This window comes from Micropterus salmoides, unplaced genomic scaffold (assembly GCF_014851395.1).
Source record: "Micropterus salmoides isolate LMB-PRFRI ecotype aquatic unplaced genomic scaffold, ASM1485139v1 Ms_hic_scaffold_18, whole genome shotgun sequence".
NCBI lineage: Eukaryota > Metazoa > Chordata > Actinopteri > Centrarchiformes > Centrarchidae > Micropterus > Micropterus salmoides.
The window spans coordinates 6,481,543-6,493,997 of record NW_024040928.1 but is presented as its reverse complement, the minus strand read 5'-3'; the positions used below and the strand labels follow the sequence as shown (position 1 = coordinate 6,493,997).

Genomic DNA, 12,455 nt, shown 5'->3' with positions numbered 1-12,455 from the left:
CAAACGGTCCTTGCTGAGCATTGTGGATATACAGTACAGAATGGTTTGTACCTAGAAATATCTTGAAGAAGATTTTTTTTGATTATTAATAAAAGTAGGTTTGATTTTTATTTTTTTTTCAAAGCTAAATGAATAAATTATTAATAAAAGTAGATTATACGCTTGGTAAATTAGCGGGATTACATTATATGTGTACTATCCTTCTGATAATTTCTGACTATGTCTTGAGATTTACCTTGCAAGTTCTGAAAAAAAAAAGAAGACAGATTTCATATCATGATGTCAAACTATGTTGTTGCAGCTGTAATGAAAATAGATTAATCAAAAATAAATCCAACGTCCTTAATTGGTACAGGTGGCCAGCCAGCTCAGGTAAAAGACTATAATTCCAAATAGTCTTTCTCTGCCTAACCTCCTTTCTGTTTAGTCTGTTGTTTTTGCCAGCTGCAGTGTTGTCCTCTAGATGTTATGGCTGAAAGGCATCATGAAGTCGTCAAAGTCCACCTCGAGGGATAAGAGCTCTTTTCGTCTCTCTATCTTTGACATCAGCTGGCTGGTGGTGGGCGGCTTCCCCCAAACCTAAGACAGACAGACAAGTCACAAGAAGTTACTGACAGGCACTGCAAAAAAGAGAACTGTGTGCAATTATGTACCAGAGTTACCATAACTCCACTGCTTTTAGATTAAGTTTAAGTTTTAAAATGTACATGAATTTACCTTGGTTCAAATGCTAATCAGAAGCTTCTGGTTGCTAAATTACAATTATGAAAGCACTCAAGTGTTTCTGGACTAGAACATGTTTATATTGGGAAATGTAACTTTTTGCATAGCATATGCAGGAGCAAAAAGTTCTAAATAACAAAACATATCAAGATTGGTCAAAATGTATTTCACAGGCAGTTTATAGGATATTTGCAATGGCTTGTTAAGACAGGAAGTAATTACTTGTGCTAAGCAAGTAGATGGTACAGTATATTGAGGCAACCTACAGCAAATGGTGACGAGCCTACCGTTTTTGGCACAATGGTGATGTCCACAGTGTTGGATTTCCCTGTAGTGATTCTGGTGTTTTGCAGGATGATGCTCTTTGAATCCTCCAGAGGAATCTTTCCTGCTGTTGTACTTGATGTCTCTGCATGCACTATACCTTCTGCAGCAATGACCTGTAGGGGACACAAGAATTTTCATATTTGCCTTATTTTATCTAAGTACTCTGTGCAGTAGCTACAATCAAAGGTCTCCATGTGTCAGATTCAGGTCAGTGAGAGAGAGAGAGTACTGAACAGGGCTTGAAAGGTTTGGCTGCATCAAGACAGCAAGAGACAATACACAAAAGTAGGTCTTAATATTTGCAGGTAAGATTTGTCCGTTTGATGATTAAAACTATAACCTTTCATATTTTTTAATAAATCATGGCAGATAGAGAGGGGGATGTGAGGTCCAAGCAGAAATTGCACCTGTTACACAGAGAACATGGAATCACTTTACAGCAATGCTCATTATTTAAGACCATGACGAGCACCAACAAAAGGGCAATTGTGATTTCAAAATAAAACTCAGAGATAGCAGGTCAATTAGAATCTTGGGGGATAGTCATAAAGGTAAATAATGATCAGCTAGGCAGAAGATTTAGCTTTTTCAGACAATTGACTATAAGTGGGCATATGTGCTAATTGTCTCCTCTCTCTAAAATAACTTACTACAAATGTACAATGTTAAACTCTTTACACACAAACACAAGCTACAAAAAAAAAACAGTTGTGCCAACAGTTATTACTTTTCTTGCTTTTGGTTGGTGCACATCCAGATCTACACACAGCACATCTCTCTTGCCTGTCCAGTATCTGGTTCAGGTTGGACTACCATTGAAGGTCCTATGCCTCTGCAGTTAAATGATATTATCTGGGCCTGGTTGCAGGTGCTTTACATCAACTTAAACTATGTTTCGGCCATGCCCTTTTGAAATAAATCTTGGAGCCACAAACATCTACTCACAGTAAGGTACATGTTTATATTTTTAAGGTCTGAAGGTGCCTTTCTATTTTTGCGGAAGACCACTGAACCTATTTCAAATTTAAATTCAAATTAGCTTTATTGGCATGAATGTATAGCAACAATATTGCCAAAGCTATATTTAAAGTACATAAGGACAATTTATTTCATACATTATTTCTTAATCAAATATAATAACAGAGGTCAGGCCAAGAAATTCGGGTTCAAATTTTGGAGTCAATACAACAATCTCTCTATCGCTCTCTATGTTCCATCTTCACAGTCCCACTCACATTAAGCTTCTCTTGCATGTCTCAATCATTTCAAATTCTTTTGGTCAAGATGTCTTCACTGAATACTGCGGTTGTCAATATCAGCTGATTCATATGGCCATCATTATGACCTTTAAGCCATGAAGTAAAGTTTGGTTAACTTTTGATTAGAATTTGGCATGACATGACATGTAAATCAATGTAGCAGCAAGGACTTTGTAAAGTAGACCAAAAATCACAAAAATAAAGCTGCAAGCACTGTCTGCCTCACGCCGTGACGCGCGTGGGTGTTGGACTGGTCACGATGTTCGCGATTTAAATGTCACTTCCTGTGTTCCCTAAGTGGAGCTAGACAACATGCACTAATTATATGTTTTGTACCAGTGCGTGAAGTGTGGACCACACTGTGAAAATGTCATCTACATGAAATGATTTTTGTCACAAAGGGATTACTTCCTGTGGTCAGTAGGCAGTGTTATGACATTGTGTGATTATTGGCATGTGTTCAGGGTGTGACCCTTATCAAACATGGGAAGTTTGTTACAGATATGAGCATGTACACTAAGGTTGAAACAATTTCCTGTTTAATGGCCAAGCATCGAACTTGCGCCGTGGACACGACGTTAAGCATAAACTCCCAAGTTTCACAACATAGCAATATCAATTATCAATAACAATATCAATAAAACTTGACACATCCTGTTGCCAGTAGGTGGCGCTATGACTTTGAGTAAATACTGGCACATGGATTTGTTTTAGGACCATTATCCAACATCTAAAATGTGATATGTTTACCAGGATCACAGGCTCAAAGCCATAAGTGGGTATTACACTGCAATAAGAAGCATGTACTTTGACTTGAGAGAGTGCATGCATTATTTAAAATGATTGGCTTGCTCATAAGTCACAGTGGATGAAAGTTTAATAGGCTCATCAGTTTCTTATAGTAGTGAACAAATTTCTGCAAGTCTGATAAAAAATGCCATAACGCAAAATTGTACCTGTGTGGAAATTATTCTGTGTGATGGATTTGTTTCTTGCCCCCCAGAATTTCTGCTTGAAGCTATATTGCACCACCTGCTACTTTCAGAGTTCTAATAACAAAATCAATACATTTTGTCAGATGTTTTGCCTGATTATAGGAAATGCAAATTTAAGCACCAGCATTTTCTAGCTGTAACATAACACATCAGGTCTAATTTGCTTACAAGTTGCTGTCTTACAGTAATGAGATCTCTTTACCAGCTTAGGTTTCTCATGCTGAAAGAAGAAGCTGGAGTACACAGATGAAAACCAGGGTAGGAGATTACCTCTAGTCTAAAGTTGGTAATAATTTTACTTTAACAACATTTAAGGTGTGTTCAGACAGATACTGGCTACCACTGTGGTTACACTGAAAACAAGGCAGCAGCAGGGAGAGGGACGGCAACTGCCACTCTGCTGAACGTGCATAACTATTGGTGGCTGCTATCAGAGTTCATGATGGTTTCACGTTTTCTCTGCCTCGGCTCTCCATTGTCCCATTTGACCTTGGCTTGGAGCAACATCAGCTTTAAAGTGTGATTAGCAGCAGCCTGTGGTATGGATGGACCTGGTAGAATCGTGGTAGCCAGACACCAAGGTGCCAGCTGAAAGCACCTAAAGGACACATTCTGTGCTGTAAATTCTGTAAATCTATGTATTTCTCTCTATATCTGCAGCAAATTACGTTGTTAAGTTCATGACTTGAGAGAAGCGATTGGTTTTATGGACAGTGAAAAGTGAAAAGAACAGATTCATTACAAAGAAAACAGGAAATGTTTGAAGCCACAAGATTTTAATATGTTTATATCGGGCTAGTAAAAAGATTTTAATGGGGTTACTTAGATACCTTTGAAGGTTTTGGCTTTTGACCTTTGGCCCCCTTTCCCTTCACTGTCTCCTTTAGTTTAGGCAGAGAATCCATCTTGTCTTTGACCAAGTCAATTATCCTTGAGTCTGCAAAAGCTCTGGCAATGTCGAGGCAGTTTTGTTCTGAAGGAAAATAAAATATTGGTCAATCAGGCAGTAGAAGTCACATGTTAAAAATGGGGTAAGCAATTACGGAGAAGTCCTACAGCAAGTGCCAGTAATGTAACTAACATTAGCTAAGTTGTGGGTTAGCAAACGTGCAGCAACAGCATGCAGTTAGGACAAGACGGTCCCAGAGGCAGCACAGCAGCTCCAAACAGCAATACTTACAACTCTCCTGCTACTATAGCTAACATCACAACAACAGCCATGTCTTGACAAACTAGAAAGTGAGCTGAGTGTATCGTGGGCAGGTCATTAAACGTTACTTGACACACAAATCATGGCTGTAACTGCTGGAATAGTGTTGTGTGGCGGGGTGCAGGCCACTTTGTATCCCTTTTTGCAGAACCAGGAAAGAGTACAAACACCAGATTCTTTTTCAGCGCACTCACAGAATGGACTGTTAGTGGACTCTGATATCCACTAAATTTAGAACTGATTAGAATCACTAACCCGAACATTTACATCAAAGTGAGACAGCTTGCCACAATAACTCAAGTGTATTTGTTGGTAAATTTGTCTCTAAGGACAGTTCAAGAAACAAATATTTTTTTAAAAACCTGAAAGTTGAACACTTATTATTTATTATTCATAGAGTGCACTTAATCAAATCCAACGGCTCCTATTTCCTGTGTTTCTTTTATGAAATTCAATTCAGTTATATTTCTATTTGTTTATATCTGTTTCTAGCATACATCAAAACCTATTCCAAATTAATTTTATTTCAACATTAGTATTCAAATGAACTTCTATACATTTCAGATGTACAGTCAAACCTTTCTTGTTCTCTGCATTAACACTGGCACCGGCCTTGATGAGGAAGTCCACACAGGAGGGTCGAGAGCTCTCGATGGCCCTCATGAGGGGTGTACCTCCACTGAGGGCTCGGGCATCTATGGTGGCCCCGGCCTCCACCAGAAGTTCAAGAAGTTCCACTTGGCCAGCGCGAGCAGCATGGTGGAGAGGTGTCCAGAAGAACTGGTCACACACATTTACATCAGCCCTGTCAGGAACAGGGTTTTTATGGTGTGTTTAAAGAGTCCCTGATCAGGGCATTGGTCTGGTTTTACATGGACATTAAATCTGATCTTTGTCAGAGCTGTATTACTGCCATTGAAAACATAACTTCATAACTCCTACTGCTGCTACTTCATATTAAAAGCTTTAAACTGAAACACAGTTGGCTTTTATTGTGAAGCAGTCATAGGAAACAACATGTGTTTGTCACTGAGGTTAGCAATGACTGTGACTGTTCATCAACAGTGGGTTCACAAAACAGGACATTGTAATTTTCAGCATTTTTTTGTTTGGCTGATAAACCAGTTGCTCTTCTGTTGTTTTAGTGACAAAGTAGCTACTGTTTGCTGGCCCCAGAATTATGGGGCATGTAGTATTAAACCACCAGTAACCACGGGTGTCACAAAATCAACTTAAGACTGAAATTTATAGATTATATCTTTAAACCAGCAATATCTGGTACCCACCTTCAGGACCACCTCCAACATAATAACCTCTTGGAAAAATTCCAGTCAGGTTTCTGCTCTGCCCACAGAGACTGCCCTAGTCAGAGTCACAAACGACCTCCTCATATAATCCGATTCTGCCTCTCCATCCCTCCTCATCCTCCTTGACCTTTCTGCTGCATTTGATACTGTCGACCACGGCTCCACCTCACTAATGGACTAAATGACACTGCCCTCAGTTGGTTCAGATCATACCTCACAAACCGGACAGAATACATCTCCCTGGGCCACTCCAAATCAAATCCACACACAGTTACTTGTGGTGTCCCCCAGGGGTCAGGCCTTGGCCCCATCCTCTTCATTCTCTACCTTACCCTCCTTGGCCAAATTATCAGCCGTCACAAAATTTCATTCCACTGCTATGCCGATGACATACAGCTCTATGGAAATTCCACAGCTGAAACCCCACCCTCACAGTCATCCCCATCAAAGCTCATCACCTGTCTGGAGGAGATAAATGTATGTATGGAGCAAAACCTCCTTCAACTCAATAGCTTCAAAACCAAAGCCATCCTGGTTGGAACTCCTCACCAGACCAAATCATCATCCATAACTAGCATCACCTTTTCTGGCACCAACATCCCCTCTCATCAACAGTCACTAATCTTGGCGTAAAAATGGACTCCCAACTCACTTTTGAAGTCCATATAAATCACCTATGCAAGACCTCTTTCTACCACCTCCATAACATCTCCAAACTCCGTCCCATTCTTTCCCTCCCAGATGCCAAAAAGCTTGTTCATGCCTTTGTCTCCTCCAGACTGGACTACTGTAACGCACTTCTCATTGGGAGTCTGCAGAGGCTTCAGTACATTCAAAACTCTGCAGCTAGGATCCTGATGAGAGTGCGGAAACATGAGCACATTACCCCCATTCTCCACTCACTCCACTGGCTTCCCATCTCCACCAGGATTGAGTACAAGGTTTCACTCCTCACACATCAATGCATCCATGGACATGCCCCCTTATCAACCCACAAAACACAACCCGTTCTTTTGATGAAAAGTGCGTTAGAAATAAAATGTATTATTATTATTATATCTGAGGGGAGCTGCAGATTCAGGTGATCATTCTCTGTAAGTTCTTCACTACGAGCCCCCCTTCCACAGTGTTTTCACATTGTCCTTTGGCACAATGTTATTATTAAAATAACTGCTTCAAATTGACAGTATTATTAATCTGTTTCACTTAAATCTTCGCAAATGTAACTAAAAAGCAAGTCTGTGAAATCTTTGTTTCCAAAGCACAAAACAAAAAAGAAAAGATCTTTCTCACCCTCGACTGAGGAGATACTGAGCCACCTCGTAGTTTCCACTGGAGCAGGCCACCATCAGTGGGGTCTTGTAAAACTGATCTTTAACATCCACAGGAACCCCTTGACTGAAAGCAAGGTCCAGAGACTCCAGGTCCCCACTTTTCACACAGTAGTTGATATTGATGTAGACCTTATCTGGCTTTTCCATGTACCATCCTGAGTCATTCATTATGGGATGTTCTGGCGGGTGATCGTGGTCAAATCGCCGGATGTCTGAGCAGTTGTAGTATGTTTCGATCATGAAGTGGGGCGGGCCTCCGTCTGGTCGCCGAGGCATAAGCTCCGGTGGGAGAGTGCAAATGGGCAGGGGGAGGACAAATTTACCCTTCTTAGCTCCTTTTCCTCCCTTTTCTCCCTTTTTCTTTTTAGGCATATAAGAGGAGAGGAGGAAAGGTTTCTTGATATACTTGACACCTTTGAGGAAATCATTAATGTTGACACATCCCTCTTTCCCCTTGTCATGGGCTGAGATGACTGTATGGAGTTGGTCTAGTTCAACTGGAGCTTTCAGTTCTTCTAACACTGAAATAAACTTTTCGGTTGTAACTGTGTCTGATTTGTCCCCAAAGGCTTGCCGTAATTCAGTCTCATACTCATAAGACCAGTCGTGGAGGGTCACGGCCCAAAGATCTGACATGAGGCTGCCATCTGTGGATTTTTGGCCTTTTCCCTGTTGCCTCTCTGCTTTCTTCAGCTCCTTGGCTGCTGCTTTGTGACACGTGTCTTTGGCAATCTGACGTGGGAGTAAACCTTCCTGGTTCTTGAGCTTGGGATTACAACCTGAACAAAGAGAACAGTTTTCTTTTTAGGAACAATATAAACATATGGCATTAGGAGTAGTTACCGCAAAGCTATCTTTGCCTTTTTTTGAAAACGAAAAAAGTTGAAATTCAGTGCAGGATATTATTGTGAGACTCTCTAGCAGCACCTCTCTGAGCCAAGAACTTGCAGCAGTTAGCATTGCCCGTGACAGCAGCGTAGTGTAGGGGTGTGCAGTCCTCTAGGTTGATCACTCCCATGTCTGCTGAGTATGCAGACAGCACCTGAATCACCTGTAAGAAACAAAACACCACAGAGCAACACATTACTGAATCCTAAAATCCCACTGTAGCTGATGTAGGGAGAAAATCAAATGAGGGGCTCAGACCTTAAATTCTGCTAACAGCTCTTCCGCTTTATTTTCACTACAGCTTCATATTATTTACTCATCTTTTTAATAGTGAAAAAGTGACACTGAGTGAGCAGATCCTACACCTCAAAAAAGCCTCCCATGGCAGCATAGTGTACTGCTGTGAGGCGTTTTCGGTCCAGGGCGTTAGGGTTTCCCCCTTTCCTGAGAATGGTTTTAACAAGCTGCAGGGAGCCTGCCTTAGCAGCCTCCATCAGAGCTGTGACGCCTGTATTCTGAGGAGAGAGATAAGAGGAGTAAATCTTAGTTTAAACAAACTGCATCAACAGCATCTCAGCTGCAGAAATTTCAACATCACTATGTTGTGTACTCAAAGGATAAGCTGTCAGTTACAACATACTCCATGCCACTGCCTCAGTTCCCATAATATCTCACTGTTAGTAGTCCCCCCATCCAATTTTTACCTGATTTGTTGCATTGGGGTCTGCCCCTGCATCCAGCATGATGAGACACATCAAGGTGCACTCCTGGGCTTTTTCACACATCAACTGGAAGACATGAGTCCCCTGCGCTGACACATTGTTGACATCTGCATGGCACTTCAGTGCCACCTGCAGGCAGCGGGTGTGGCGCTTGGTGGGGTAGATACAGTAGAACAGCACACCTAAAGTTAGAGGAGGGACAAAAGTTAAGCTTAACTTCATGTGTTGATACACACGTTTAGCTGGCAGCAATGTTTTCTTTTCCTTCCTCTTTCTTTTTACATACATTCACACCTAGAAGCTGCCAAGTACAACCACAGTCTGAACTGTCGGCCACAGATCAGCTACACTGGAGCACTTGGGGCGGAAGGTTTTGCAAAATGGCACTTCAGTCACGGTAATAAGAGAGGGAAAATTGCTGCTCTTTCCCCGCCCAGCCTGCCTTTATAACACTGAGGATAACACAAGCAAATGTGTGACTATTGACACTCAGCCTACTGGGGAAAAGGCTTGGCTGTGAGTGCTGAGACTGGGCCGAATCAGCCTTGGGAGCGCAGGATGATATCAGGTTACTCAGCATGTTTCACAGGAGAGGATCACCCTTAGTGGTTGATCTGTAATTAGATGTACTCACACGGCCTGACACACATACACACTATCATGTGCTACATACACATACAACATACAGTACATACATTACATAAAAGCACACACACTTTAGCTCTTTCTTCCTTCTTCCCTTTCTCATTCACTTACTCTCAAAAGAGCACAATTTGCAGTAACTGATCCCCCAGACACACAGTAATTAGGGTCATTATCACAATTAGTTTAAAAAGGTCCTGAAGAAGAACTTTGGCTTGCTGATTGGAGTTGTCCGGGATATCATTTCCTCATCAATATCTAAACAGAAGCACCATGCATTTTCATGAGTTGTAAAACAAGGTAAGGCATTCAGAACGAACCTGCTGGTCTAACTTGAGATGGAAAACACCACTATTTGAGAAATCAACACTTCAAGCTCAAATGATACTACATTAATGGAATGGAAACTGTTACCTCTCATGATTAAAGCCATATAAATGATTAATATTACTACTCTATAGATATATTCTTGCGCATTATAAAAGAGTTTTACTTATCGATTAAAAATATTTGTCTTGTCTGATTACCAAAAATGGGAATTTTCTGGGATGTTTTTAAAACATTCCTTTTTAATAAATTCCTATAACTGTTTCTATATAATCTTGTTTTTATATTTAAGTCAGTAAACTATTTCATTCACATAATTGTCTCTTTTAGTTTTCCATTTTAGATTTCTGTTAATGGTGTTACAAAATGGAACTGACCTGTAGTAGTCTGTCATTTCTATGCAGATTTTGTGTTGTTCCCGTCCCTGCAATTTAAAGCATGCAATATGGTAAAACTGCTACTGCTCACCTTTTCCCTCAGTGTCTTGGAGCCTCAGGTTGGCATGGCTCTGGGCCAGCAGTGCCACTATAGCATCATTGCCCAGCTCAGCAGCTAACATGGCTGCGGTGCGGCCCTTCTTGTCCTGGACGTCAGGGTGTGCTCCCTGGGAGAGAAGGAAGATGACCAGGTCTATAAGGAGTCAGGTAGAGTAGAGAAACAGTCAGGAAAATTAAGTGACTTTGAAACAATACTTTTTTGGTTGCAGTACATTTTATGACCTGTTTGATTTCTCTTAGGTTTCCAATTGAACCCCTTGATGCCTGAATTTACAATAAAAAATAAAAAATCAATTAGGTATGATGCAAATTAGCGACAACAGGCATAAACGAGAAACCAGTGCTTACAAAAGGTTCCCAGGTACGTATTGAATTTGTGCAAACAGGCATTGGGGGAACACATATGCAATCTCAGCTGCAGTCTGACAGGAAGAGGTTTGATGCAAATTTGCAATAATCGGCGTTAAGGGGTTAAAGTCTGTTTGGACAGTAGTCCTGTGTATATGCACTCTATAATTCCCACACATTCCTAAGGCTACTGTACAGTAATAATAAGGCCTTGCAAAAACACTCGAGAAAATCCAAGAAACAACTCATGTAAAACACAGATTTTGGAGGTCACTTAAATCAAATTACATTACAATAAACTGGATATTAACATTATTTAAGTTATGTAAACATACTGACTGTCTAAAGACACTGCTCTCAAATGTGGGCCACCACCATATGCGACTTATTTTCAAAATGATCAAATTGCTACAGCAGGCCAGTGGAGAACATTTGTTCACTTAAATAGAGTGTATATAATTTGATGGAATAAAGAAGAGCCTCATCACCCTGATTGTTGGCTGAAACTGCCACGTGAAGCACCCCTGTGCCTTCTTGTGGATCAGTGAGATTGATGAGGTTTTCCACCCCAAGGTTCACCATCTTTTCTATCTGCAGCTTATCCCCTTCATGGACGCACTGCAGCAGGCGGTAGATCTGAAGGACCTGCAGGCGGCCCCCTGCTACTCTGCCACTCATTATGGGGACAGAGAGGAGCTGGTGGAAAAATAAGAAAAGGGGAGATTTCTTACAAATATGCAGGTAGACGTGCTAATGAGCAAGGGTGAAAGCAAAAGTCAGAAATTACATTTTTTAGGTAGGCTTTACTTAAGTACTGTATAGTTGAAATCACAAAGCGCAAATATTATTAGTTATGACACCTACAGCCTGTGTTAGTGAGCAGTCAGTGCAGCAAACCTGCTTTGCTTTGTTTGAGCACTGTATGTTAATATTATTTTTTCCCCAAAACAATCAACACACTTTAAGTAACGTTAAGCTAACTTAGATTTACTAACTTTTAGCTAACTTACTGATCCCATGAAATTTTTATAATTAGGCCTAGTAATTTCTATATAAATGTATCTTGTCTGTTAGCAGAAGTGAGTTACAAACTGAGTTTCACTCTAAGGTTACAACCTGTTGTAACTTTTAGTGTGACTAATAAAATCTACTTTGCACCTTGTTTGACCAGTTTTGATCCTTTACTTAATGTTGCACTTTTATATAAAACAAGACATTACCCTGAATGAGGCTCAAAAACGCTATAAATAAAACATTTAACAGTGTAAAGAATGGACTGATAAACCTTTAGTCATCACCCACACTGAGGTTAAAGGGATGAACTTAGCTAGCCACCCTGTGTTTGCTTGATTGGCACGCGCTTCTTACCTTGATGGAAAACTTTAAAAGTCCTTCAACTTTGTTGTTCACATAACAGTCACGTCTTGACAACGAGGACAGTCACACTTATCCCGAGTTTCTCCACAATGTCCTTACTTTATTTTAAAGCACAACCTTTCACTTTGTGTAAAACGGTGGAAGAAAACAAAGTCAGCTCCATGGCAACAGGACGCGTGAAAATGCCGGGAAGGACGTTTTGCTGGTGTCTGATGCTGCTTTCAAGTGCTGCTGACGAGCTCGGCAATGCGAGGTTTACGGCTCCAAATACGACTTCGGCGGGGAAAGATGTAGGCTACATTATTGTAATGTAAATTTAAATCTAAACTAACGTTAAACAACAATAATACACGAAACAAAAGTAAACTGAATAAAAATATTAATAGGGGCTGGCTTTAGCCTACTTCACGTCAGCCACACAAAATTTCAAATTCAAATTAGCTTTATTGGCATGAATGTATGGCAACAATGTTGCTAAAGCTGGAAATAACGTAACACA

The 12,455-nt window shown here is 40.6% G+C and overlaps 1 protein-coding gene across 3 annotated transcripts; it reads right to left on the bottom strand.

Moving 5' to 3' along the window:
* Positions 1–248: 248 nt before the first annotated feature.
* Positions 249–12,255, bottom strand: ankef1a (ankyrin repeat and EF-hand domain containing 1a). Of its 3 annotated transcripts, XM_038727797.1 has the most exons (11): positions 11,948–12,254; positions 11,068–11,275; positions 10,203–10,364; positions 8,748–8,947; positions 8,409–8,558; positions 8,083–8,206; positions 7,115–7,934; positions 5,093–5,319; positions 4,135–4,277; positions 1,011–1,163; positions 249–579 (listed from the first exon to the last, which is right to left on the bottom strand). In XM_038727797.1, exons 2-11 carry the CDS (start codon positions 11,255–11,257, stop codon positions 460–462), a joined length of 2,289 nt encoding a protein of 762 aa, XP_038583725.1. In that variant the 5' UTR covers positions 11,258–11,275; positions 11,948–12,254; the 3' UTR covers positions 249–459. The 3 variants fall into 3 exon arrangements, with proteins under 3 accessions (XP_038583725.1, XP_038583727.1, XP_038583726.1); XM_038727799.1 differs by lacking the exon at positions 11,948–12,254 and having other exon boundaries at positions 10,203–10,338; positions 11,068–11,137; XM_038727798.1 differs by lacking the exons at positions 249–579; positions 1,011–1,163 and adding an exon at positions 3,169–3,902 and having other exon boundaries at positions 11,948–12,255.
* Positions 12,256–12,455: the final 200 nt, after the last annotated feature.